The following is a 27,995-nucleotide window of genomic DNA, read 5'->3' as shown; positions in this document are numbered from 1 at the left end:
CAATATTTGTTTATAGTCTTTTCTTAAAAGCTTTTATCTCAAAAGTTTTCCCTGATGTATATTAATGAGGAACAAGGTTAAAAACTATTGAGCATTGGTTTATTTCTATGATTTATACCTACTGAGTAAAGAGAAACTGGTGGGGGTTCTGTTCTGTTTATTTGACAGAAAAGTATTATACATTTATATGCAGATTAGTTAATATCCTGTTATGAAGTTTCAATGTGTACAAATATTAAACAAGCATTAAAATTAGACTCATATATATGCAAGTGTGTTTAATTTTTATTTATGTTACCAATAGACACTAATGTTGTCATTCATTTTTTTTTTTTTACCCATTCAATGAGTGTTTAACAACTTTTAAAAAAATATTATTTCTGCAATATGAGAAGTCCTCTTCTAGGTCTTGGAATAGTCTAGTTCAATACAGAGTATAAATATTACCATGAGATAAACATGTTAGACCAGACAATGTTTGGTGAACTATCCCATCTTGATCCCTGTATTCTGTTTCAATGCAGCTGCAACATATAAATCTTAGGTAAGATTTTTTTATATTCATGTTCTAGAAAACATCATTCTCTTTCCTTCATTTTAAATAGAAAGGTGACATAACTAAATGGGAAGGGTCTCTGCCCTAACCTGTTTTGCTCAGTGGATAGAGTGTCAGCCTGTGGACTCAAACGTCCCAGGTTCGATTCCGGTCAAGGGGATGTACCTTGGTTGTGGGCACATCCCCAGTTGGAGTGTGCAGGAGGCAGCTGATTGATGTTTCTCTCTCATCTATGGGTCTAACTCTCTATCCCTCTCCCTTCCTCTCTGTAAAAAATCAGTAAAATATATATTAAAAAAATAAAAATAAAAAAAATAAATGGGAAGGGTCTCTATACCAATTAATCTGGGTAGTGCTAGTTATTGAAGGATCACAATTTTTAATAACACTGAAATGTATAAGCCATATTTTTAAAATGCTTAGTACCAGCAGTTTATCACCCCAACCAATTAATGGAGGAAATGCGTTCATATTTGGCAAAAAAAAAAAAAATGGCACAAAGATATTTTCTTAAAAGGATGTTATAATGGCATATAGTATAGTCACTTTTGCAGTTCTGGCCCATTTTATGCAAAGCTCTCCCCATGTGGTCGCTTTAAAAACAGTTTGACTGGAACAGCTGCTATTTACATTTACCCTGACAGCCAGATCCTTCCTTCCTTAGTTCTGTTTACTGCTTCCTCCTGCTTGTGATGTAACATTGTTACTGGATGTACAGTGATGCTACATCAAAAGAGGTGGCAAGTGAAGACACTCTGCTATGTAGTTAAAATGTGTACATCCTGCCACCAAAGCTTTGTGTGTTGAGGACCCAAGAATGAATGAGGAAGTGGATCTGTGAATCAAAATACACATGATATTCAGTAAGGATGGCAAATCTATAGTTAAAGGCTGTACAGCAGATATGTTAGAGTCAACAGATTTAAAAAACATAGAAATGTCAGAATCACAAAAGCCTATGAATAAATTGCTAGGTTATTTGACTAGTTTGTGAAAATAAAGATCTACAAGCATCTCTGTCTCTGTGGTGGATTAAAACGCCCACAGGGACCTGGCTGGCGTGGCTCAGTGGATGAGCCTCAACCTATGAACCAGGAGGTCCCATCAGGGCACATGCCTGGATTGTGGGCTCAATCCCCAGTAGGGGGCGTGCAGGAGGCAGCTGATAGATGATTCTCTCTCATCATTGATGTTTCTATCACTCACTCCCTTTCCCTTTCTCTCTCTGAAATCAATTAAAAACAAAACAAAACAAAACACACCCACATGGACAACAAGCAAGTACAGTAACTCAAGGTGAAAAGTATGGTCCATAAAGGGCCCAAAACATTTTCCTGTTTACCCCGATACACATTCACAAGTACAGCTGCCCCTACCTTATTTCTGTGTGAGACAAGGTGGGATGCCCTGGTTCTTCTTCTATTCTCCCCTCCCCCCCAGAACAGATTTAAGCTTTTCCTTTATTTCAGTGCACTGTGCCACTTGACAACCAGTCCCCAACTCCCTCTTTACTTGCACAACTGAACACAGTTACACTAACTTTCGCTAGTACACCCATTGCATTTCATGTCATTCCAAGAACATTTGAGAAGGAGGATACATCTTAGGAGGATGGCTTGGGGACTGGTATTAATGCTTAGACAGGAGTATTATAAGTGCAAGGCTTTAGGCTCTATGTGGCTATACCACCACTTTTTTAAAAAGCGGAAACTACAAAGGAGTATTCAACGTTTCAATAAAAACAGCACCACTTGATGGCACATACTTAGTAACTCTCTCAAAAAGCCGGCACAAGTAAAATTACAGAATACGGAAGAACATGAGAAGAGGGTTTGCTCCCTGGTTTGAGGGCACTCATATTTCCCACTCACAAACAAAAAGTGAAAAATGAAAGAAAAAAATTAAATGGAAATAACTGATGCCTCCTGGAAATAGAAAGTTAATGGGAAAATACTTTCTAAGGAAAGCTGATGGCTCATTTTGTTGAGATTCTTGGTTCCCACAGTATTTTACCAGATGCAGGTCTAAATGAATTTTTAACAAAAAGGAAATACACCTGATTTTCAACTTTTTATATGGTCATTCAGGCTTATTCCTTCTTTTAAAATCATTGTATTTTAGGGGAAAGTGTACTTTAGGCAACTAAATGTCAATATCTAAAACTAATTTGTACTAAAGGACATTTCTACATTGTTATTCACTAGATAATTCTCACCAACCATCACTATAAGTATTGCCTTAAAAACAATTTAGGTTTAACTTAGTGTTGCATTACCCAATGTTATTAACTAACAGGAAAAATTCATATGTGTTCAATCCCAGTCACATATTTATGATTTCAGTCTTATTTACATGTACTGGGAAAGAGCACAATTAAGTCTACCTTTGGGATTATTCAAGAATATATCTATTAGAAAGCAAATCTGAGAATATGTTTAAACATGGATATTAGCCGAGACCGGTTTGGCTCAATGGATACAGCGTCGGCTTGGGGACTGAGGGGTCCTGGGTTCGATTCCGGTCAAGGGCATGTACCTTGGTTGTGGCCATATCCCCAGTAGGGGGTGTGCAAGAGGCAGCTGATCGATGACTCCCTCTCATCGATGTTTCTGACTCTCTATCTCTCTCCCTTCCTCTCTGTACAAAATCAATAAAATATATTTTAAAAAATAAATAAATAAACATGGATATTATATTAAATAAATAATCTTAAGCCATGTCTGGTTAGCTAAGTGGTTAGAGCATTGACCTTGGACCAAAGGGTCACAGGTTTGATTCCTGGTCAAGGGAACATACTTCAGTTCCAGGTTCAATCACCAGACCCAGCTTAGGTATGTGTGGGAGGCAACCAGTTGCTGTGTCTCTCTCATGTCAATGTTTCTCTCTCTCTTTCTCCCCCTCCTCCTGCCCTTCTGCTCTCTCTAAAAATCAATGGAGGAAATATCCTCAGGTGAAGATTAAAAACAAAAAAAAAGATAAATTATGATATCCAGCTACAGAACCCTAGAGCTACAGGACGAAGTTAATATATCTATATAGGTTTCTCCAAAGTATTCTGAAAGCAATGTACTCTACAAAACTATATATTGTACAATACAGTGTAAAATGTAGACAGATGCCTTATGATGTAGTAGTTTCCCTAACTTAATGATCACTTTGTTTAAATGCCAACACTTAATTTTTCAAAGAGATAATTTTGTTCACCATTACATACTTGGCACAGCATCTAATTCATAGTAAGTATTCAGTAAACATTTGTTCAATGAAAAAGCTTTGAAATAAGTTTTGATTAATTGAAATAATAGTCTTGTGAGGCACTCTTCCTTTCCAAAGCATATAGTGAAAATTGGTAGAGCAAAACAGAATTGTTACAAAGAGCAAAATATATAGCAAACTCATGGAAATAGAGTATATTGTTTTATTAGTAGAGCCACTTAATAGACTATAATTGAAGACAGTGTTTTTCAACCCTTGCTACTTCCATAACCTGAGAGTCTATGGTTTATGTGTCTTTTGAAAAAATATATTTTTATTGAGGAAAGGTGAGGGAGAAAGAGATAGAAACATCAATGATAAGAGAGAATCATTGATTGGCAGCCTCCTGCATGCCCCACACTGGGGATTGACCCCACAACCCAGGCATATGCTCTGAGCAGGAATTAAACCATGACATACTAGTTCATAGATCAACATTCAACCGTTGAGCCACTGAGCCACTCTAGCTGAGCTATGTGTCTCTTTCTTCCTTCCTTCCTTTCTTTCTTTCTTCCTTCCTTCCTTCCTTCCTTCCTTCCTTCCTTCCTTCCTTCCTTCCTTCCTTCCTTCCTTCCTTTCTTTCTTTCTTTCTTTCTTTCTTTCTTTCTTTCTTTCTTTCTTTCTTTCAAAGTCGGGGGTTCTACCCCATATCAGTTAATCTCTGGAGTGAGGGCATCTGCATTTTTTAAAAGCTCCTGCAGTAATCACAAGCCAGTGTTGAGAACCACTGCCCTAAGGCAAGTACTATGTAGGAACTGACTATACATTCCCCCCAAATACAAGGAATCCGTGGCTTATTCAATGGGAAGGCAGTCATTACAGAGCTAATATTAAACTGTCCACACCTATATCTGGGCTCTTGCATGAGAAGTTCTGAATTATTATTTGGCTGACATAGTATAAACTCCAGAAACAAAAAAGAACATGTGATGGTAGAAGTGGAGATAGCAATACTAGGAAAACAAAGCCATCAATCCATTGAAAAAGTATATTTGTGTAGGGAGATTTCATGTAAGATGAAGTTGGCTTTTCATACAAGTGAGGAAAAATGGATTATCAGCACCCAATGTGGAGACATACTAAATCTTTGATCTATTTAAACTTTGTTTTGTTGTTGGATGTATAGTATAGATCCAATTTTCTTTTCTTTTTCCCTACATGGCCACCCAGTTGTCTCAACACTGGGTGTTGATAATCCATTTTTTCCCTCACTAGTGTGAAAAGTAAAAAAAGAACCACAAAGTAATTAGAAGATAAGATGGGATCAAAAAAGGCCTTTTAAAGAATGATAATAAAAACTAAAAGCCATGGAATGAGATAGAAATATGATTATATTAACATCAAAAAATTCTGCAGCACATAGACATAAACAAATCAAACAAACAAACCAAACAAACAGCAAACAGATAAACCAAAGCCAGGAGTGGAGAAACTTTACAACTCATATCAGAGATATACAGCCAATTTTTCTGATATACAACGAATATTTATGCATCAATGAGGAAATATACAAAATTACCCCATAAGGATAAAGTAAATGAACATATAGAAAAGCTCATAAAATTTTCCTAAGATACTCAACTCATCTTCCTTCATAGTATAGGTAGCCTTTATAATCAATCAAATTAGCAAAGATTAAAAAATTGGCAGTACCCTGCTTGGATTATAGTAGAGGGAAGTACTATCATATCAATACTTCTTACCCCCATTGCAGATGGGATTCTAAATTTAAAACCACTATAGAGAACAATCTTCCATAAGCTTCTGAAATTACAAATGTAAATATCTTTTAGCCCTGTAACACATACCTAAAAATTTATTGAATAGATATGCTTGCATATCTGCAGAATTATTTACATTTAAGTGTGAGGTTACTCATTGTACAGCACTATTGGTAATAGCTGAAGATTAAAAACACCTATATGAAATTCAGTAGGGCACTGGTTAAATAAATTACAATGCACTTGGACAATGGGATACCAGGAGTGTTTTAAAGAATGGACAACTTGTAATCACTGGAAAAAAATAAAAATAAAGAACACTAGGTAAGATGAGAAAAAAAAACTCAACAACCAGAAAGTGTATATAGTGAAAATCCTTTGCATATATATGTATGTCATTGGAAAGGAATAGAAAAACTGAAGACATTTGTTTTCTTCCAGGAGGGAACTGTAGAACTTATCTATTTAAAATTATATGAATTCAAAGCAAACTTACTCTCTGGCCCTGTTCTTACATTTAATTCTAAACTCAGACATCTTTTATAAATTAAAACATGAACAATTCCAATACATTCACTGTTGCTCAGTAGGAGTTAGACCGCAATAATAATAATTGCAATTTTATTAGAACAAACAGGAAAGTTGATAATTATGAATATTGGAGAAATGCAGAATGGAGTGCTTGAAAAGCATATTAGTTGAGGCATAAAATTTGAAAGACAGTAATAGAAAAAAGACAATAAAATCACAAGAAAAATAATGCAGAGACATGCCTTTAGTGAGCATTACAGTTTACAACAACAAGTAATAAGCTGCACCAAAGGGGCAAGGACAGGCCTGAGCCAAATGGGCTTCAACACATTTGCCTTTTCTGCCATAGTCACCATGAGTAGAAGCAGCAATGTAAGGATACTCTGAGCACATAGTCAAACACAAAGTCATATGTGTAGTAGCCTATTTCCTCTGCCTCAATCTCTTCCCCCTAAAAATGAATGAAATCATAAATCTGGGTAATATTAGGAAGTAAGTAAATGATTTAAGATCATCTAAGAAGGTGTCTATTTGATCATAATATTGTATGATACAATCTCTGTTTCATTGTGCTCAATTATTGAAAATTCTGATAAATACTAGTTCTTACTAATACCGTTTATGAAAGCAGAATCTCTCAGATAGAAACTATTCTATAACTTAGAATAAGAAACTTACAGCCCGGCTGGTGTGGGTAGGTGGTTGAGCATTGATCAATGAACCAGGAGGTCACAGTTCGATTCCTGGTCAGGGCACATGCCCAGGTTGTGAGCTCAATCCTCAGTGGGGACCATGCAAGAGGCAGCCGATCAATGATTCTCTCTTATCATTGATGTTTCTATCTCTCCCTTCCTCTCTGAAAGCAATAAAAATATATTAAAAATAAGAAAAAAGAAATTTATAAATGAAACAATACCTATTGGCCTGGTGTAGGGGGCATTTTCTGAGACCTTGAAATGAATGTGTAACACAGGCTTTACTAGCATTACTTTATTGAGCCCAATTCCATTGACAGCCGTGAAATGCACAGCCTAATGCTAGACCATTTGTGTGCTAGTGGGGCACTAGTGACCCTCATGATTAAGGTGTTCCAGAGGATTATCCGACTAAACAAGCAACAATTAGAGTTATTATGACAGTCAATTTATTTTTATATCATGTATAGTTTTAGAAGGAAGCTGGAAATCTTTATCCCAAAGGAAGGACAATGTGTGAATGTGATTCTGGAATGGGTAGTGGAGGAGTTATTTGGGGATGATAGTCCTTTCATACCTATAATTTCCATGAGTCCCTGCAAACTAGCGTTAAGCTCCACAGTCCATTCAACACCCATTGTGGTACCTATATAAAGGCAATGAGACTATCAGCTTTGTTTTCAATCCCATGAGAAGAGCAACTGATGGTAAGCATGCCCATCAAAGTTCTTGGCAAAAGAATGTGTTTGAATCCTAGAAGCCTCAAGCAGTGAACAATACCTCTTCTTGATGTAAAAAGCCATGAACTAATCACATATCAAGCAAATGTGATGTACCTCCACTTGTTATTACCTCTTCTATGGGAAAGAATTCATTGTCAAGTTGGTTGTTCTTTTCCTTTGTTTCCTGGCAATGTGATTGCATAGGCTCAGTATTAAAGAAAACAGGGAAATAGCACCAAGTGATAGCATTCCTTTCTCTTACCCTTAGTTGGTTTGTTTGTACTAGAAAAAAAGGGTTTGTAGGGTAAACTTATAATTGACTGAATAAATGACTAAATGGACACCCTACTGAAACTACAAGAGACACTGTTGATAATCAGAAAAGAGGAACGAACCAAGATGTAATGCCATCCTAAATTCGGGCGACTAAGTAGTGTCAGAGGATTCAAGTGATGACCTGCAGGGATCAGGCCGAAACTGGCTCTCCAACATTCCCCAAGGATCACAGATTTCGAGAGGACAAAGACCAGGCCAAGGGACTTCACCAGTGCATGAATCTGTGCACAGGGCCTTTAGTAGGTTTATAAGAAAGCTGATGGACCCTTTTTGGTGAATAGAAATCTAGATTTTTAAATTTTGGGGAGAAAAAAAATCTAAAATGTTGCTGGCTTTTACAAAAATGTTTGCTTGATGAGGAAAAATATTACCCAGAGACATGATTAATTCAAAGCTTTCTAGTCACACCAACTGGTAAACATGGTGAGGTTTTAATTTACCACCTAACACTGCACAAGCAAAACAAACCTAGGATAATAGAATCAGACCCATTCTAGCACAGAAAGAATAAAGGCCACAAAAGTACTGAAGAGAAGCACCAACTATTTCAATATCCCCAGAGATTGATAAATGGGAGTTGGGTCACCATTATTCTGTATGCAGTTGGCATCACCCAGAGGATTCCAAGGACTCTGAGCCTAACACAGCACACGGCATCTTGCTGGCTGGAAAAGAGCCATCAATTTTCACCACTAGCCTAATTAACCCTATTTTAATTTAGGTGGAATGTCCTTGTTCTTCAAATGTAAAGCTCTCTTCATGTTCTAAAATTTACTTTTTTTTTTTTTAACTGTGAGTCACGACCCAAGATTCAACAGTCTTTAAATAAATTTAGAGGGATTACAATCAACATTTGTAAAGAAAACAAATATATGGAATAGAATAAAAATATCAGAAAATATAGCACTTAAAATTCAGAGGGAAGGTAGGGGAGTGTGGAGGTAAGGGGGTGAGATCAACCAAAGGACTTGTATACATGCATATAAGCCTAGCCAATGGACACAGACACCAAGGAGGTGATGGCATGAGTGGGGGTGGGGTGATGGGAGGCAATAGGTTGATAGGAGCACATATGTAATACCTTAATTAATAAAGAAAAAAAAAGTTGCAAAAAAAAAATTCTGCTTCCCTGCAATTGTCAACAGTTTGGCTCAAATAAGCTCACAAAAATTTAAAAAAGAAAATATAGCACTTAGTGATGAAACTTAAAACGTGTGTGTGTGTGTGTGTGTGTGTGTGTGTGTGTGTGTGTGTATGTGTGTAGTGTGCATTTGAGGATCATAATGTAATATGTGGGTAGTTGAGGAATGGAAAGGTTCCTTTGTCCCTAACTCTCTTTTCCTCAATTCCATCAAAGTGCCTGGAATTCAACAACAACAAAAAAGATACATTTCTCTACACCATTAATATTTTGGGGACTTGAAATGTATCTAATTAAATTGAGTTGTATCTGGGAAGAATAAAATCTTAAGTTTCATCAGCAGAGATTGATGTGACTCCTCTGTAAGCAGAGACCAAATGAGCACAACACAAGTTAGGCACTGTTGTGATAGGAAAGGCAGCTGAAAGAGTAGATGGCAAGACCTCGAGATCATCCTAGGATCTCACATATTTAACCTGCATCCTCTCTGTTAGCATCGATCGACGATTCCCACACAGGATACTCCAGTGCTTTTGGCTACTATAAAGATCAATAAGAAGAATTGCGAATATACCCTTTATGGCTCTTCAGTTTGTACTGCCCAGTATATTCACAGATACGAAGAGAAAAGTCTTTCTTAAGGCCTTTACTTTTCACATCAGTTACAAATTTCATGAGAATTCATAGTCAGTCCATCCTATCTACTTGGTGGAAAGAATTTCAGGAAACAGAGCAATGTCCCTTAAACCTCATTATAAATCAGAATCACTGGGGGTGTTTTAAAAAAAATATAGATGCCTCCAAGAATAATTTCAATTGATTAAGGGGTGGGGTTCAACCATTTCAAATACACCTCTCAGCCCATTCTACTGCAGAATTGGGTGTAAGAACCAATCAAGTCCCACTATCCATGTGGTTCCTATTACATCGAGAACAATTGTTGTGTTAAATAGCTATAGTTTTAATGATGGTGTCACTTAAATTGAGCAGAAATGTCTTCTTTTATAATCAACACATTAGTCATTTTTTTCTACTTTGCCCTTCTCCCCAGCCCCAGCAACTCACTCTAGCAAACACAGCACAGCTGGAGAGTATAGTAACAGTAAATACTTAGTGAATGTTAGTGGCCAATAACATTGTTGTAGTTGTTATTATTACAATTAGAGAACATGCAAATATAATGGTTAACAGCAAAGTCACCAAAGCAATTTTGCCAAGACAAATGTCAAGAACACGCAACTTCACAAAGTTGTACCGTAAGTGGTATGTATAGGTAATCCAGAAAAATACAGATGCTTGTTTTTGTGTCACTTACTTTTCACCTCCTACAGCGCCTTCTAGACAAGTGAGCAACCAGTGCAAGAGAAGTGTCACAGGAGTACTTAAGTGACTCTTAGAAAAACGCCTCTTTGTTAATATTTAAAACAATAGCATTTTGGGTTACAGAATTCTCCTTTAACATTCAAAAACTCCCCCACAAAGATAAAATGAATCTGCAATAATACCTCTTCTTAGAAGAAGATTGAATGAGAATATGCAAAGGTTAGTCCTCATGGAAGAAACAAAAGAAAAATGGGGAAAAAATAACTTCTGGGAACATATTTCCACCTCTGTCTCCACCCCACTGGTTAACCTTAACTTTTCTGTAACTCAGTTTCTCTACCCATAAACCATGGAACTGCAAAGTACTTAAGAAGACAGATGTCTGCTAGGATTCAAATGATGTATTCTCGGGCTCAGTATCATGCCTAGATTCCCATGAACTCTTTATAAAGAATTATTAGTTATCCTGTAAATCATTTTGCACTGAGTTACAATGATTTAAGTCAAATTGATCTGAACTCTAAAAGAAACAATAATAAAAATGACAATAGTACAGCCAATTTTTGATGCTGATATTTAGGGCATACTTGTTAAAGTACTTAAGTCTTCTACTGTTGTATTCTTCCCTATTATTGCTGAGATCAGTAAATTAAATAATGTTATGAGTTATCTGATCTTTATATTAAGTCTAATTTAGTAATTAGTAAGATGAATTAGAAACTTCACTTGTAACTGTTAAACTATCCTGCTTAACAGTGTAGACCAGCGATTTTCAACCAGTGTGCCACAAGAATTTTTAAAACATGACATATTCAGTCAAGGGCACTGACCTCTTTTTCCTTAGATTGTAAAATTAATAAAATGACAATAGCCAACACAGTAATAGTCATCCAGTGTGAATGAACAAAAATTATGTCTATTTTTATCAGATCAGCAAAAATATATTTTTTGGTGTGCTGCAGAATTTCAGTAATTAATTTCTGTGTGCTAATTTCATAACACACAGAAATTAATCACTGGCATAGACAAAAATAAGACAGCATAATGTAATAATCCTGAGCTTCAAAGAATTGCTAACCTTCCATCGTTACTTTGCAGAGCTGAAAAGCCATACCTTCAACTAAGGAAGTGAGGAGGGTAACATTGGCTGCTTTCCGTCTTCCCGCGGGTAAGTTCAGGCCAAGCCTATCCAGCTTCTCTCTCAGGCAGCGGCCCCCATTCTTGGACTTTGCTCTGTCCAAACACAAGCAAAAACTAAGTTTTGACAATGCACATTCTGAGGGGAAATGTGAGAACTCTTGACCACTTGGGGAATTCAACATGGGACAGAAGATGTAGGCACTGAGGGTTGGGGAGTGTGGTATTGGAGACCTATAGAGCTGGAAAACAACTTGAACATACCTTCTCAAAATGCCTCCCAGGAGTGAAGCATTGAGGCATTCGGGTGGTGAGAGGCGCCTCTTCACCTCTGCGATGGTCACCTTGTATTTGGAAGTAGAACTGAGAAGGGACAGACGGCCAGGGACAGAGCAAAACAAGTCTGTGGGGTTGACCACACAGGTACCACCTTTGGAGGAAAAAGCATGTTGTATATTAATGACAGTGAGGAGAGATATCTGCATGAAAGACAGTTAACACCACGGCTCTCCTCAGGACTCAGGGATGCATGGCACACCTGCCTTCCATATACAGCAGCTGGATCATCTCCAAGAGCTGTTCTGAAGATGTCCTTTCAAATGACACTTCAACATTTTGTCTTTCAAATATCTATTGGAAGTGTTTATGAAAGATTATCTTAAGTAAAAAGTAGCATACTGTGGAGTGTAAACTGATCCATCATTGTTAATTTTGATATCATCCATGCCAAGAAACACATCAATTAATCAAAACTCCCAAACTCCACCAATTAACCAATGCAAAAGGTAGGTATTATTTATCCATGGCTGTGTTTATATGTATGTACCAAGATTGCTTTTTTTTTTTTTTTAATCCAGGACTTAATATATAGACAAAATTTTGAAAGTTCTTTTCCAAAATGTTTGAGAGCTGCCATATCCTTTCCCTCATACATCTACCAACTACAGACACCACTAAAATTCTTTTGCCCACTTCCAGAAACTTCCAACACATGTGGGTGGATAATATGTCAAATCCCTCCTACCATAGGTCAACCCTCGAGATCAGAACACACAGTCAAACACAGCGCATGCCCTAGCAGTAACTGAAACGCAGTAAATATTAGTTAGTGGTCAATAATCTCCAGAAAGACCCTGGAGCTCTGCTCTCCTCCACGAACAAGAGCACATTTTCTCACCTCTGGCAGCTGAAGTAGAGGTGAGGACCCACGATGATCCTTGTTGGGGAGCGTTTCCTGCTGCTCAGTCCTCCCTCACTGCATAATTCCTGAGCCAATGTCCACACTGCTAACAAGGTGGCTACACAGCCCCGGGATCCAAGGCTGCCCTCAGCCTCCCACCCTCCATTTCACTGAGCAAGCTGAGGGAAGAGCTTCCTTGGAAAACTTCAAATTCAAAGTTTGCTTTTGTGAGCATACATTTGATTTCTTCGGTTATGGGCTATCTTAAACCTTTCCAGAAAAGGCTGAAGTCCTCTGATGAAAAAGAAGGAAAAGAAATGTAGGTAGAGTAAGAAAAAATGTTCAGGAGAGTGTTATCCAAAAATCCTTTTACTCAATGGGTGATCCTCAACTGGCATCTCCTAGGAGCTCATTAGAAATGCAGAATCTCAGGCCCAACCGCAGACCTTCTTGGTCAGAATCTGCATTTTTAAAAGACCCCCCAGATGGTTTGTGTGTGCATTGAAGTCTGAGAAGCACTGGTCTAAAACTCACCACTGACCTCCCACATACTCCTGCCCTCCTCCTAAGCAGCTCAGAAGGAATGTATGTCAGTGGAGTTTCTGGAATTCTGATTCTGGGCACAGTTACTAAGGAACCTGGGAGGATGTTTAAAAAAGCAAAGGGGTTCTGGACCTGGGTGGAGAGAACAGGCTAACCTTGTCCTACTCTTAAAGTGTTTCCATCCTGTACTTTCTGGAATTCCTACTGGCCATCTTACAGTCATCTGAATTTCCCCCGGAAGTGCTGGGACTAACATGTTTCTCCCTGAGCATTCTGTGGCTGGTGATCATCCTGCATGCCCTTCATAGACAGAAGAGGTGATAGTGAGTACATCAGAGGAGCTAGCCCTCTCCAGACCTGAAGGTGGATCCTGTACACTAGGCTAAATAGCATGTGCTAGTGTCTGAATACCTGCCCTCAGTTAAAACCTGAGGGACCATCATCTTAATTGTCAAACTGAATTTTTTTATTATTATTATTAAACTTGTGGCCAACACCATGGGAAACCATGCAAATGCCTTCTGCAGGAACTGGAAACACAGATTTACCTGTGCTTCTCCACCTGTCGTCCTCAGAAACAATTTTTAAATAATAGAACAGTAGTCCCCCTTATGCACATGGGGATATGTTCCAAGACCCTGAGTAGAAGACTGAAATCACAGATAGTACTGAACCTTATATATACTATATTCTTTCCTATATACACACACACTTTGCTGCTTCTCTTTGGCATATCCAAATTGCCAGGATCACTACTCTTGCACTTTGGAGTCATTATTAAGAAAAATAAGGGTTACTTAAACACAAACACTGTGATTAGTTGTCTATCTGATAACCTAGACCAGTGGTCGGCAAACTCATTAGTCAACAGAGCCAAATATCAACAGTACAACGATTGAAATTTCTTTTGAGAACCAATTTTTTTAAACTTAAACTTCTTCTAACACCACTTATTCAAAATAGACTCTCCCAGGCCATGATATTTTGTGGAAGAACCACACTCAAAGGGCTAAAGAGCTGCATGTGGCTCGAGAGTCGCAGTTTGCCGACCACTGACCTAGACTATTACCAAGTGACTAACGGGCAGACACACTATGTAATATGGATATATTGGACCAAGGGGTGATTTATGTCCAGGGAAGGACCAAGTGGACGGCACAGGATTTCATTGCACTACTCAGAACCATGTGCAATTTAAAATTTATGAATTGTTTACTTCTGGAATTTTCTATTTAATATTTTCAGACTGCAGTAGACCTCAGGTAGCTGATACTATGGAAAGTAAAATCGAGGATAAGAAAGTACTACTATAATAATAATAATAATACAGATTTCCTAGATTTCTGGGCTCAAAAACATGACTATACTTTTGGTTATGCTCTCACTTTATACCTATGCAAAATGCATTTTAAAAATAAACATGTGACTTCTCAAACATTGAGATGAACAGGAAAGTAAGCTAGGTAATGAATCTGGGTTTTAGTGACATATCATGAGAATTGAGAACCTGAGAACTTTAGAATTTAGGTCACTGCAAGGTCATCTGAAGCAAAAAATATGTTTTTAAAAGCCATAATGATGTCGATAATCAAAATTCGCACAGCCCTCTACTGAAAATGGGCCTCCACCCACAGCCACGATGAATCATAAGCAAATGCATATTCTTACATAAAGCCCCTCTCTGTACACTAGCCAAAACACAATTGAGGGCACAAGACCGCTCACCCAGTGCATCTCAAATTTATTATCAGTGAGAGAAAAGGGTCTGTGTTATTTTCCTGGTTGCTAAAGAAAAGGACACACTTTTAGACCTTTCTTATCTTTACTAATGCACAGTGGGCTTAAAACCTTATTTAGAGAGATTCAAAATATTATAATTTTTGGAAAAGGAGCCAAATTAGGCGTTCTCCAATTGGAAGCAGCACTCTTTGGGAACGGGAAACCCCGTGTGCTGAAAACCAGCTGCTCCCAGGGAAGCCGCTGGTCAGCTACCTGGCTAAGTGCTAGCTCTCTGGGCCCTTGGCCTTCCTCTCCTGCATTCAGGTTAGACTTATGGCTTATGCACAGATAAGCATTTATTAGGTGAGTCATACAGGCTGAATATTAACAGTATGCTTGATGCACACACAAATTGCCTGGAGGATTTATTTGTATTCAGATTAGCCATCAACTCTAGAGCCTTTTATTTTTTTATGTCATAGCATCTTTAAAGGGAATTTCTGTTGCTTTGATACTTGGCATTGCTGCAGCCTTGGGGAACTCTCTTGTCCCTGGCTCAAGATTTGGCAACTTGTAAAGTTTACAGCAGCATGGGGGCACCTCCTATTATTCTTCCCGGTTTATTTTGTAGGGCAGAATTCAAAAGCAATAGGTCAACATCACCAGAGTTGTGCATTTGGAATGAAGGCTCCAAGGAGGTGGGGATTCTTTAAGGGGATCCGGACAACGGATGGCAATGGTGAGATTTCAAAGAAGGAAAGTCATGCAAGAGTCAACCATGCCCAGCCATTGACAGCGTCCATCCCCAGTGTTACTAATTGAAATTCCTCCTGTGCCTGTGTTGCCTGTCAGCTCTGATTGAAATTATATAATATTCATTCTAGATCCAGCACTCCGGGAAGAGGCATCTCTGGTGCCACAGCCAGGGTCCTCCCGAAGAACTCTTAGAGTACATCTCTTTTCCGTTCCTAGTGCTCAGAAGCAATCCTTCCACGAAGGTCATTACTTTTTAAATTGGAACCTGGAGATAGGATGTCCTATTTCCAGTGCCACTGTAAACTTAGATATGTGTAGCTATAGTAACAGCCTAAGAAATCAGGGACTACCTGCTCAAGGTCACTTGTCTAGGACTTGGCTATCAGTGTAAAAGGGATTAACGTGGCCACCGCTATAGGAAGAAGGAGCCAAGGGTTTAGGGTGTGTATGACAAAGTCATGCACTATCTAGTGACTAGAGAATAGATGCAGATCCTTCAGCCTGCAGATCTTGCTGGATCCCAGGCCTGTAGAAGCAGCAGGGGACTGAGGCTGCGCCCTCTGAGGCCTGGCTGGAAACGTCTGAGGCCTGTGTCTGTAGGCACGGTGTGGGGAGTGGAAAAAGGACTGGGCTGCAAGTAACAAGCTGGACCACTAGCGATCCGTTTGATTTTAGGCGAGTTAACTCTGGAACTCAGTGGGGCCATCTGAAAAATGGGGATGCTCACAGCTGCTCTCCTTATTTTCCCAGGTTGTGAAGAGGCGCCATGGGAAATAGATACACGCATGCTCAGCGCCCTGAGCAAAAGCCACCCAATCCCACCCTGATGCTGAGCAACTACCACGTCACTGGGTGCGAGCTGTGCAGCCTGACAAGATCCCCACCCACCTTTGGCGCTGCTCCGGGATTAGGAAGCCACGCGCCAGCGCGCTTTTCCTCTTCTCATCCCAGGCAATTAGGGTAGAGGAAACAGTCACGGTCGTCTCCAAGGAACCGAGGCTCCCCTGGCGCCCCCAAAGCTGCCTCTAAGCCACGGGTGCCCTCTGATGCCCCCCACGCGCCCCGAGAACAGAGCGGGCGATGGCCAGAGGCCCCGCGCCTTCTCCAGGTGCGATCAATACTCCCCGCCGGGCTCTCCGGGGCGCGGCCGGGGCGCGCAGCCTCTCCGAAGCCGCCGCCGCCCGCCCATGTTGACATAATTAGACCAAATCTTGAGAGCAAAATAAATGTTCTGTTCGCCTTACAGCCAAACAGATGTTTACAATTCAAATGAAAGAAATACAAACGGCAGGGATTTTTTTTCCCTCCCCTTCTTCATCTCCAGTGATCGCTCCAGTGTTTTTTTTTTTTTTTTTTCTTCCTCTTTTTCCGACACATTAAAAATGTGTAAGCGATTACGAAAGTTTCCTGTCCCATTTTGTTCTGCTGGTGCATTTCTTCGAGGTACATGTTTAAACGGGGTGGGGTAGGATCATTCCCGGGGGGTTTCCCCTCTAGCCTCTTGCCCTTCTCAATCGCGACACCCCTTTCCAAGGTAACAACAACAACCCCCCCCCCCCCACACACACACACACAGTCCTTGGAAGCAGATACTAATTGTAATCAAATGACAAAGGGATATGGGCTTAATGGTCATCAAATAGGCCTCAGATGGTATTTGAGCAGCAAAGTGCGCTGTCTGGGGGAGGATATGCCAGGTATAACCGGATTACCAGGTTTAAAAGGCTCTTTTCCTGGTGCAGGTTCCAGACAGAACAAAAGAAAGGGAGGTCTGCAAGGGGAGACCTACTAGTTCATGTGGCGGTGGGTGTGCAATCGTGTGGGTTGGGGGGGGGGGGGGTGTTAATCCTATTCCCCAAAGATAGAGTGCTTTGGCTTTTGGTGATTTTCAAAGCAATAAGGAAATTGGGGAGAAGGCATCAGGCTGTGGGAAAGCAGTTCCCCCATTCCCGCAAAAATAGATTTCCAACAAACCATGCGTCCAGGTCTTTTGGTATATATATGGATTTTAGACTTCACAGAAAGGTGATTGGATTGGGAGTCTGTATCCGGGGACTAACGAGGCAGGCGAGGCTCCTGGCCTCATTGTCACAACACATAAGCCATAGAAATGAGTTTTGAGGTAAAGAGCGAGTCCATATAGGTCTGACAAAAGAAGAGGCACAAGTGTCCCCATCCTTCTCCAACCTTACTCCTTCCAGGAAATGCTGAAAGACCCAAAGGCTGGCTCAGAGTTGGGGGTGGGGGGGAGGGCTGGAGAAATCCGGGGGAAAGCCGGTCCTCCCGGCCAAGCAGCCGGTGGGCAGCCGTGGGGGCTGCGGAAGGGGAAAGCGGTCAGATCCATCCACCCTGCTATTGGCAGACTGGGCGATGGATGCTAAGTTCCGTTTCATCCAAGCATTTTTATTTTTTTTTAAATTAAATCGGATCTGACAATGTTTGTGCCGCAGCCTAAATGCCTCCGCCTGGCGTGCCAGTCACCTCTAAGCGATCTGACAAACTCTGGCGCTCTTAAAACGTGCAGGGTTCAGATCATATTAATTCCCCCAAAAATGTTTTGATTCAAAGTAGTTTGTATTTTGTGTAGCCACAGGCAATCCGGAAAGCTCTCCAGCCTGCCCACGGCCCGGCCGCTCCCTCTCCGCGTGGCCCAGAGGCTAAGGCGGTATTTAAGCTTCTGAAATTAGCCTGGGGCAGCAAGGCAGAGTGATCACAAAGCGGAACAAGGGCGCTTCCCCTCTTCCCTTTTTTCATTTTTTTCCTTTCTTCCTTTTTTTTTTTTTTTCTTTTTCTTTTTCTTTTTTGAGTCTGCCATCCTGATTTCATACAAAAAGACCAGAGCCAAAAGTCACTTCCCACCCAACTATGGAAAAACTGGGTTTCCTCATCTCACCTCCATCCTGTTCTGAAGGCCACAGCGCCCAGCCCAATGGAGCCCCTACCCCTGCGTTTCCAATCTGGGTCCCCCTCATTATCAGCTTCATCATCACCATCGCCGTCCTCATTGTCATCAACATTGTTCTCTTATTATGAAATTCTCAGGGTGGGAAATGAAAGGGGCCAGCGCCTGCCAAAGGGGAGGGGGCCGTGAGGGAGTCTCAGAAGATTCCAGGGGAAAAGAAGAGTGGGTTTTCCTTTTTTTTTTTTTCTTTTAATGATTAAAAACACAGACGACTCCTGTAAATAGAAGCCTCATTTCTTCAAGAGATGCCTTTTGAAATCCAGCATCTGAATATTCAACGGAGGCAAAGCTCCACTCTGTACGTACAACATTAATATGATCTCTGCAGAATTTGCTACTCAGAAATATTAACATATCAAAGCCGACGCCCGGAGGCGAGAGAAGCTATCGATACGGAGGACTGGGTAAAGTAAAGATTATTGGTTCTGATGGTTCGAGTGGCGGAGCTGCGGGCGAAATCGCGCACACCATTAACCGGGAGTGAGCGCGCGGGGAGCCGCACCTCCGAGGCGGTGGCAAATATTTTATCTGGGTGGTAATTACCTCGCTGCTGCCCCCGCTTCCGCACTTTCTTGGGCGATGGGGCCTTCATTATAGGCAAACACAACGTAACTAACTGCCACTTACTACAGTGAGTCAGGAAAATGGGATTTGGATCTTTACCGATAGATGTGGCCAAATTTTAACTGGAACTCACTCCCTCCACCAACACACACACACACACACACACACACACACACACACACACACCACTGCAAACCAGATAACCTCTCCTTGGAGAACTGGTGTAGAGCATTTAGGAATCTGCCTTTTCTTCAGGGGCCTTTGGAAATAAAATCCATTTTTTTTCTCTCCCACAATAAATTCTAGAAATCACTAGAAATGTAAGTTTATCCGAGCACTTTGCAGGAGAAGGAAAATGGTGAAACGTTGTGCTTTGCAAGAAATTATGTTTCATGTAGAGAGTTACCTGTAAGGCATGGATGAGAAGAGAAACAGATACCCTCATCTAAGCCATTACACAATAAGGAGACATGGCAGAGCGCTTGCGATCATGAAGAACAAAGGTGACTAGAGCTGTTGGTATGAGGAATCCTGTGCGCTACTGTGACAATAGAGACAAGAGGCTTCCTTAGCTTTTCTCCAAAAACTGGGGGTCCTGAGATGAGGTGCTGGGCGTGCTCAGCAGGATCTACACCACATTTCAATGCAAGACTTCCTGGATACCCTTGCTATCCGTTTGTGAATTGTCATGCACATTGATCTGTTCAGAGTAAACAGACAGCACATCCTGGTCTCCAGGGCTATCCCAAGTTAATTGGCCTATCTTTAAGACGCATAGAAAATGAATAAACTCAGCAGTTAAATGCTGAACTCCTTTTGCAGGGCTGGGGAAGACAGAGGGAGTTAGTCAAACAATACAAACAAAACCCCCAAGTTACCTCCCCATTTTCTTTGGAGGCAGGCTGCTCTCCTAAAAGATCAATATTTGGCTTAACATAGCAGATTCGGAGCTGATACGTTAGGTGAAGTGAGCTGGCACCGGATCCTAGAAGAATAGGAAACCATCACCCGAGGAAGACCATTTCTGTGGCTCTGATAGGACAGGACCGCAGCTCTGTCTGACCTTGTCGTTACCCAAGAGCGTTGGCCTTTTAGGGGAGGCTGGCGTGGAGGTGTCCCCTCTGGCTCTCTCCTAAAATTCAACTGATTACACAGCCATCTCCTATCCAGCTCCCACCTTGGACCTCGGATAACTCCCACCCTCTGTCAGGTATTGTAGGACCTGACGCTATTTCCAATCAACTGAGAGGGTGATCAAGCTGAACTCAAAATCCGAAGTAGCGCACGAGCTGCGCTCTGGGAGGAGCGGGCTCCGGGCGCTAATTAGTGGCGCTGTCCTTCAGCACCACAGACATCTTTGCGCGCCCGGAGTGCTTGGCCTCACCTTTGGTGAGATCGCCCCAACAGACTGGGACAAGCTCCTTTCACCTGGCCCCTCTTCCACTCTGCTTTTTTAACCCTTCTTCCCAACAGGCTGTATATTTTCCCTCAGTTTTCACTAGTCTTGGGCCTTTTTAGTGGCATGTCAACATGACAGTATTGGCCTGGCTGACAGGTTTAATATTGCTCATGTAAAAAATATATTTATGGAGCATCACTAGTAATTAAAAAAAACAAAACACAAAAGTTCTCAAATACCCACCGGGTAAAACGACATACTTAAAAAGCTATTTTACATTTAATGGGAGTTTCAAGCTTCCACGGTAACAATAGTCAAGTTCCCAAAGGAAAGCATTCTTTGTCCCTCCCTCCTCCCCACCTCAGTTTAAATGGAGCTTCACACTGGACATTGGGTTGCAAAACTTTCCATTTAAACATGAAAGAACCTACTGCTGTCTGCCAATATATTTCTCTCTCTCTCTGGAATCTTTAAATGAACTTTGAAAGAGAGGAAGAGTGACTGAAGAACATTTATTTGGTGCCATCAGAAGTGACTCAGTGTTTAGTGGTTCAGCTACTAAAGAAAACTGCAGCCCTGGAGCTGGAATTAGTCCTGGTGAATAGGCCACGTCTTATTAATTCGTATGAAGTTGGGATAACAGCTGGTCCCCCTTGCCTTGTATGCTCCTAGGGTTACTCAGCTTGCTAGGAAAATAAGCTTCAGAGGCACTGGATACAGTTAAGTGGGAAGCCAGCAAAATCTGCACTGCCTCGAGGCCCTTAAGATGTCATAGTTCAAAACCTTTTGTCAAAATGGAACATCTGAGATGCAGCCCCCTTCAGTGTCTGAGCCGAAATCAACAGCTTTCTACTCTTGTCCCCCCTTCCAATGCCATGGGTAACTCTGGATTCAGATGTTTTCTTCAACAGATGGGAACAAGAAAGCTTTATCCAGTGCAGTTAACACCACCTCCTCCTCCCACCCTCCCTTAAAGAAAGAAATGTTCAGGACATTTAGAAAAATAAGGGCAGCTACAATGTTGGTGTTTCATTAGCCTTCCCTGCAGCCTCAATGAATCCAGCCTTTCACAGAATCCTTCAAAGCCTCAAGCTAACACCATCACCTCAAATACCCAGGCTGTGGCTGGCACATTTAGGACTAAAAAAGACCAGAAATTCTGCTCCAGGATGTGGTGATGGGGAAAGGAGGTGTGAGAAGGATTTTTTTTTTTTTTTAATCTTGAACTTTGATTCTGTCACTCTTCTATTAGAGCTTTTTGGGGCACAGGCTAAGTTCAGGCTTCAGTGGAGGAAGGGAGGCTTTTGAATGTGGGTGTGTCTGTGTGGGACAAGAGTAATTGACTAAGAGAACTTGATTTCTCAATCACCAGACAAGGGATCTGATGTTTAAAAGCACCACCAGATCTTCGAAACAACATAATAGATAAGAAAAGAATGTTTTAACGTGTCCTTACCTCTTCTTATCACTCCACCTTGGCCATTGAGAACAAGCCCACACTGGGCTTCCACGGAGCCCTTAATAAAAGGAAAATACATAAAATCACTCAAAGAGGTATTAATAAGTATGACCCTATGAGTTAAGTCTTTCAATCTGTTCTGTCCCCGAACCTCATATCCACATAACCTCATAGTAGACATTTAACGCAACCACTGAGCTAGAGCAAGTTTGGCAGCAATCATAATAAGGGGAGGGGAGGGGGTTGCCAGAAAACCACAATCTAAAAGTTGTATAAATCTTAAGGTATGCATTTTACAGCACCATGAAATATTACACTTCAAAGGGCCTGAGTGCCTTTCATCTTGGCATAAGAGAATGAGAAACCCGTTGAGTCCCCATCAAGGCACATAGCACAACATATACAGTCTCCATGGCACTTTGTACATGAAGCAAATTACACCAAATGTATCAGGTTTGGCACTGTGGGTTTCTTGAGAGCTCAGAGGGATCACTTCATGTGGGAGATTTAAGTTACCTAATGAAGGTTCTCCTTTACCCCAGTTGGAGGAGCATCCTATAATACTACCCAAAATGGGGTCTTATAGAGGAAGCACCTTCAGGTTCACTCCCTGTAGACCTTCGGGGGCCTAATGGATTTGGGGGTCATTTGAATTAAGAAGGAGGTAAGGGCTTGCTGATTTTTTATTAAGAAAAATAAAAATTTCTCTCTGGGTGTCTTTCCCCCACTCCCTGAGTCCAAATGTGTTAAAGGCTCATTTTCCTTTACAAACAAACGAGGTATTGGACATGAAAGAGGCCTTGAAGGGTGTTAACCTACCCAACAGCCCGTGAAGAGTTAAGTAAATGCGGAGAGAGTCGGTGCATAATAAAAACCCACTTTACAAAACAACCTTTACAGCCCAGGCTCCCTTTCGCTCCCCCATTTTCACCATATTGAGGCAGGCCTGTAAGAGCCCCCTTTTCAAACCAGTTCACGAGCTCTTTCTTATTTGAACTGTTCTGCCTTAAAGTGATTATCAAATCAATATGAAAAAAAAAAACCTTGGAAAACTGGGCATAAATTAAAGCGGTGATGGGAAAAGGTGTGACAGTTTCCTTTGTTGGCCATAGCAAATCTTTTTAGGGGACTCAAAGATGGAACTGAAGCCACAAGACCGTTTGCATCTGTTAGGCAGACTTAGACTGCCCTCCAAACCATTGGACTTTCACTTAAAATTCTGTGCAGGGAAAAGTATATTTACATTTGTTGCATTTGAAATGAGGCATATGCTGATGAATGTTTCTTAAAAAGAAAGAAATAAAAGGAGAGAGACGGGTTTCTCCCACACATCCCCTCCCCAGTTCTCGTTTTAAAAGTAGCTATGACCTTTTTCTTTCTATTTCATTCTGCTAAGTCCAGAGGAGTGGGGGAAAAAATAGCTTGCCAGATTTACAACTTGCTTCCTAAAATTATATATGTATATCTATAGACATGATATATAAATAGATCAGATACCGTACTCCTCAATTTCTTCTAGTATCTTGGAGCGTTTCTCTCAGTATCAATATTAATAAATGGGGGGGGGGGGAGAAGATTAAAAATGACTTTAAAAAAGCATATAGGCTGGGGAAAAAAGGTTCAAAATATCTGAAGTGAGGAAGGCAAAAGGCCACAAAGCTCTCCATGGGAATGAAGTCTCTCTCTCCCATTCTCTGGCATACCGCTAAGATGTTTATTTTCTTAGAAGAAACGAATCTTGGTCTCTTCACTTAACAAACTTTCCCCCCTCATAAGTAAAACGTTGTTTGGTCAGATGACATTGCATAAATGACCAGTTGAATGGCACTAAGTCGAAAATTGGATAAACTACGGTGTTCTTTTGCACGGGACTCTTCCTTTGTCTGGTGCTTGCAAATGTTCTAATCCTCCCTTTTGAAAAATGCCCGGCTTTGTGTCTGGCACAGAAAAAAAATTTGTACAGATACAAAAAAATCAGCAGCAGACGTGGCTATTAAAAAGAGTAAATAGGTTTTAGTTGAGCAAAGCATTGAATGGCAGATTTCTTTCCCCCCTGAGACGTAAGGGGATCCTTGTGAAAAATGTAAAAATGCCCGGAGCGTATAAAATTATTTCGTGAATACAAATGTAGAAAGTCAAGGTTTATGAAGCCAAATCTTTTTTCTTGTGTGCCGATCCTGTGGCAATGGCTCTTTGTTGGGATTGTAAGGGCTTTCGCTGTAATTTTAAAATGATCCCATGCTTGGAGGTAAATGAGGGGGAAAGATTTTTTGTGCGCAACGAGGGTTCCCTGACGTCTCCAACTTGGGCTCTTCACGTACCTTGCCCGGCTGGCTTTGTGGCGACTGTGGAAAAGGTGGCCAGCTTTGTGCGGACTGAAAAAGTAGGGACTCACAGATAGAAGTGGCTGCATTTTCAGGCAAAAGAAGTTACAAATTCATGTTTTCTGGGTTCTTTTTTGGACATTTGTGGGCTTATTTGTTTGAAATGGGGCTGTGATGATATATTTACATAATTATAAATTCTATTGTTAGAAAGAATATGCAAAATACGCATTAAAAAAGTAGGAGATATCTAGTTGAGTGATGGTCTCCACAGTATCTGATTTCCTTTCTTTCTCACTCTCTCCCTTACCTATTTCCTCCCTCCTCTCTCCCCCTCTCTCTCTTCTCCTTTTTTGTTTTTCCTCTCTCCCTTCCTTTTCTCCTTTCTTTCTCTCTATGTCTTTTTTTTCTTTCTCTCTCTATTTCCCCATTCCCTTCTTCTTAAGGAGTTGCATCTTACATAAGTTAATGGGTTGGGGAAGAAAAATAAAGTTGCAAATGAACGGGTTGGCAGGATTGGGTGGGCCTCAGGCAAAGAAATTAGGCTCAACCCCAGGCCCTGGCAAACTGCCTTGTGCAGATTCTTTCATTGGGATGCATTTTTTTGAGTTTTTCATTTGTTATTCTTCCCTCTCCACATCAATCCAGTATCTTTGGTGAAACTTCTAGCTAGAGCTCAGGTCCCAACAATGTCTCCAGAACAAACCAGCTCCTTCAATTCATAGTAAGCTCCCCACAGCTCAGTCCGGGGACAAACACCTGAGACCCAGCAAAGCGCCAGACTGAGGTTAGGATTGGTCACCCACTTATCGGGTCTTACTCTAAGTCTGGGAGTCTCAACCCCAGCCTCCTAGATCTCCCCTGCCGGATCCCCTCAGGGGCCACAATCTGGATTCACCAAAGACTTCCCTGCAGACCTACGGAAAGTGGGGGCCTCCGCTAGCAGGACTCCGGAGCGTGCAGGTGCAATGCCTTGATCCAAGGGGAGAAAACGAATGGCACACGCCTCCTCTAATTGTTTTGATAACTTTCCCTAAGTGCTGTGTGTGTGTGTGTGTGTGTGTGTGTGTGAGAGAGAGAGAGAGAGAGAGAGAGAGAGAGAGAGAGAGAGAGAGAGGGAGAGAGGGAGAGAGTTGGAGAGCCGGCTTACAGTCAGAGCCTCGACAGAGCGGGAGGGGGAGGGCGCAGAGGGGAGGGCCAGACAAATTCACTGCAAGCTTATTTACCTGCAAGTCGTCCGCTCCCGCGGCGGCCAGCCCGAGGCTGGGCCCTGGCAGGAGCCTTTGATCTGGGTGCATTCCATACTGAGAGCCATGACTCATGAGGGACAGGTCGTGGCGGCGGTAGGCATCGAGGCAGCCCAGCTCCCGCCTCTGCTCGTCCAGGCAGGACGACTTGAGCGCGCGGGCATTGTGCAGGTTGATGAAGTCGGCGGGCTCCCCGTGGTGGATCTGCTGGTAGTACTGCTGCGAGTGGTGGAGCGAGTTCAGGGAATAGGCGTCGGGGGTGACGGCCGGGTGGCTGTGCTGAAACTCGTAGTGGAAGGACTGGTGGTGGAGCGGGGTGTACTGGTGGTTAGTGGAGAAGTAGGGGGACGCGAACTCGGTGCCGGTGGTGGAGTACGTTAGAGGAGAGGAGGAGGAATAGGCGACGGTGGAATTGGCCACGGACTCCAGGCAGCCGAGCTGCATCAAACGGTAGCTGTTTGATCCGTCGTGACGTATCTGGAAGGAAGAGGGGGAAAAGGGAGAGCAGAAAAACTTGAGGTTTGTCATGGTGCCACCGAAGCGCCACTCTCCCGGAGCCGGAGAGCGCGCGCAGGGCCCGGCCCGAGCCACAGCCCAGCAGCCCGGGTTCAGCGCCTTCGCCTGGAAGCCTCCTGGCGCTGGCGGACTGGGGGTGGGCGGCCCCGTCCTCACCGTCAAGAGAGGGGGAAAAAAGCCCCCACCCTATATAGGTGCGGTGACACCACACACACACACACACACACACACACACACACACACACACTCACACAGCCCCTGCCCCACTCGCGCGCGGGCTTCGGGGAGCCAGGTCTGCCACTGGCTTGGGGGCCCGGGGAGCAGAACCAGAGAGTCCACCGGCTCAGATCGCCTCTCCCCTCCAGCCGGACCCCAACCCTGAGATCCTGCCGATGTCCTGGCCGGAAGGTTTGGCCAGATTGTTCAAAATCATGGTCGATGTATTTAAAAAAAAAAAAATTACTCTGTGCACATCGTTCTGCTTGCTCATTCCCTTACCCAGTTGGGGCAAGGCATCAGAACCCCCTTTCTGCTTCACTTTCTTAGAATAAGCCCATTCCAAAAGGGGCGCGCTGTCCCCCCTCCTCCCCTGTCCACCTACCGTCTCCCCCCATCAATCTCTTCACTTTGCCTTCCTGAGTACCATTTCTCTATCTCTATCTCTTTCTCCGCGCCGCCACCTCCTCCCTTTTCTTTATTATTAGGATTATGTTTTTCCCCCTCATTATGGCAACTATTTCTTAGCGTGGCACAGTTGCCCTTCCTGGCGACAGATGTCATAACGAACTTTCTCCCCTTTCCTTCCTTAACTTCTCCCGAAAGCCAGATTATAATTAAACATAACGGTCCAACATAGATTAGAGACAGGGGAAGCTGCCACCGCCGCCGCGCCGCCACTGCCGCCACACACACACATACGCGCGCGCTCAAAAAAAAAAAAAAAAAAAAAAAAAGTAATAATACCTCGGCATCGTGGACTAGTCCCGGAAAGGTAGTTGACATGTTGGGTTTCTCCGAAAGCTTACGATGCAGTTTCCCCCTCCAAAAAAAGAATCCGGGGGGGAAAAAAAAATCCAAACTTCTTGTATTTTCCAATTTTTTTAAAGGAAAAAAAAATGTTCTATAGATAGAGATCTAAATTGTAATGGCTTTGCCCGGATCAGATAGCTCCTTGCCTCGTACCCACTTAAAAACCTGTAGGAACAAATTTTTCCCTCTGCACAAAAGCAGCTCCCTGGAACAGATTTTGTACTTGCTGAGTATTTCTTTGGCTGATGTCGTAGGTCCCTTGGTAATATAGAAGTTTTGAAAATTAAGCATCAGCACTGAGAACTGGGAGGACAATAGGCAGAAGAGATTTATCCCAGGAGACAAGGAATAAATATTGTATCTTCGCCTAATAAGGAACTGGAGGTTCTTTCAACATTTTTATCCATTTTTTCCAACCTTTATCATGCTTTTCTATACCGACTGAGGTGGGGACTCGTCTCTGCAGAGAGAATTTGCACACATTTTATTGTGAAGATAAAGATCGAGCCCCCCTCATCCATGTATATCAGAGATAGAAACATATATTAATTAAAGCTTCCTTTTACACGAGTAAGTGTTCCTTCCTATTGGTTCCACTCCCTGGATGCTGAAAAAGCTGTTTTTGTTTTTCTTTTGCAACACGCACCAAACCAATTTCATCCAGATTGGACTTTCTGCTTTTACACGAGTGGAAACAATACTGCTGTTCCCATATTTATATATCGAATTTGGGTTCTTTCCCCTCTTTTGGAAGGCGGTGGCTTACACTTTCTGCAGCTTTTAAAAGAAATAACCATGATGGATAATCCCACGTTCCCATCATAAAGAAACATTGTAATGGGCAATATGTTTTAGGAAAAATACAAGAGAATAAAGACTT

General features: G+C 41.9%; 1 protein-coding gene across 2 annotated transcripts in view; it reads right to left on the bottom strand.

The window, feature by feature from the left end:
* The window catches only part of TFAP2D (transcription factor AP-2 delta), a gene marked incomplete at its 5' end in the record, with an annotated part of 52,556 nt that extends 25,468 nt beyond the window's left edge, over nucleotides 1–27,088 (bottom strand). The window contains 5 exons of one of the 2 annotated variants that reach the window (XM_084891317.1): nucleotides 11,395–11,513; nucleotides 11,682–11,847; nucleotides 21,997–22,057; nucleotides 25,550–26,047; nucleotides 27,050–27,088. In XM_084891317.1, the coding sequence (XP_084747443.1) occupies nucleotides 11,395–11,513; nucleotides 11,682–11,847; nucleotides 21,997–22,057; nucleotides 25,550–26,047; nucleotides 27,050–27,088 (883 nt within the window). Of the gene's footprint in view, nucleotides 1–11,394; nucleotides 11,514–11,681; nucleotides 11,848–21,996; nucleotides 22,058–25,549; nucleotides 26,099–27,049 lie in introns of those variants that run through there. The other variant, XM_084891316.1, reaches the window with a different exon arrangement.
* Nucleotides 27,089–27,995: the final 907 nt, after the last annotated feature.

The sequence above is a fragment of the Pipistrellus hanaki genome, assembly GCF_964339955.1.
Source record: "Pipistrellus hanaki genome assembly, chromosome: 7".
In the NCBI taxonomy this organism is placed as follows: domain Eukaryota; kingdom Metazoa; phylum Chordata; class Mammalia; order Chiroptera; family Vespertilionidae; genus Pipistrellus; species Pipistrellus hanaki.
The sequence above is the reverse complement of the archived record's forward strand: the minus strand, read 5'-3'. Positions and strand labels throughout refer to the sequence as shown.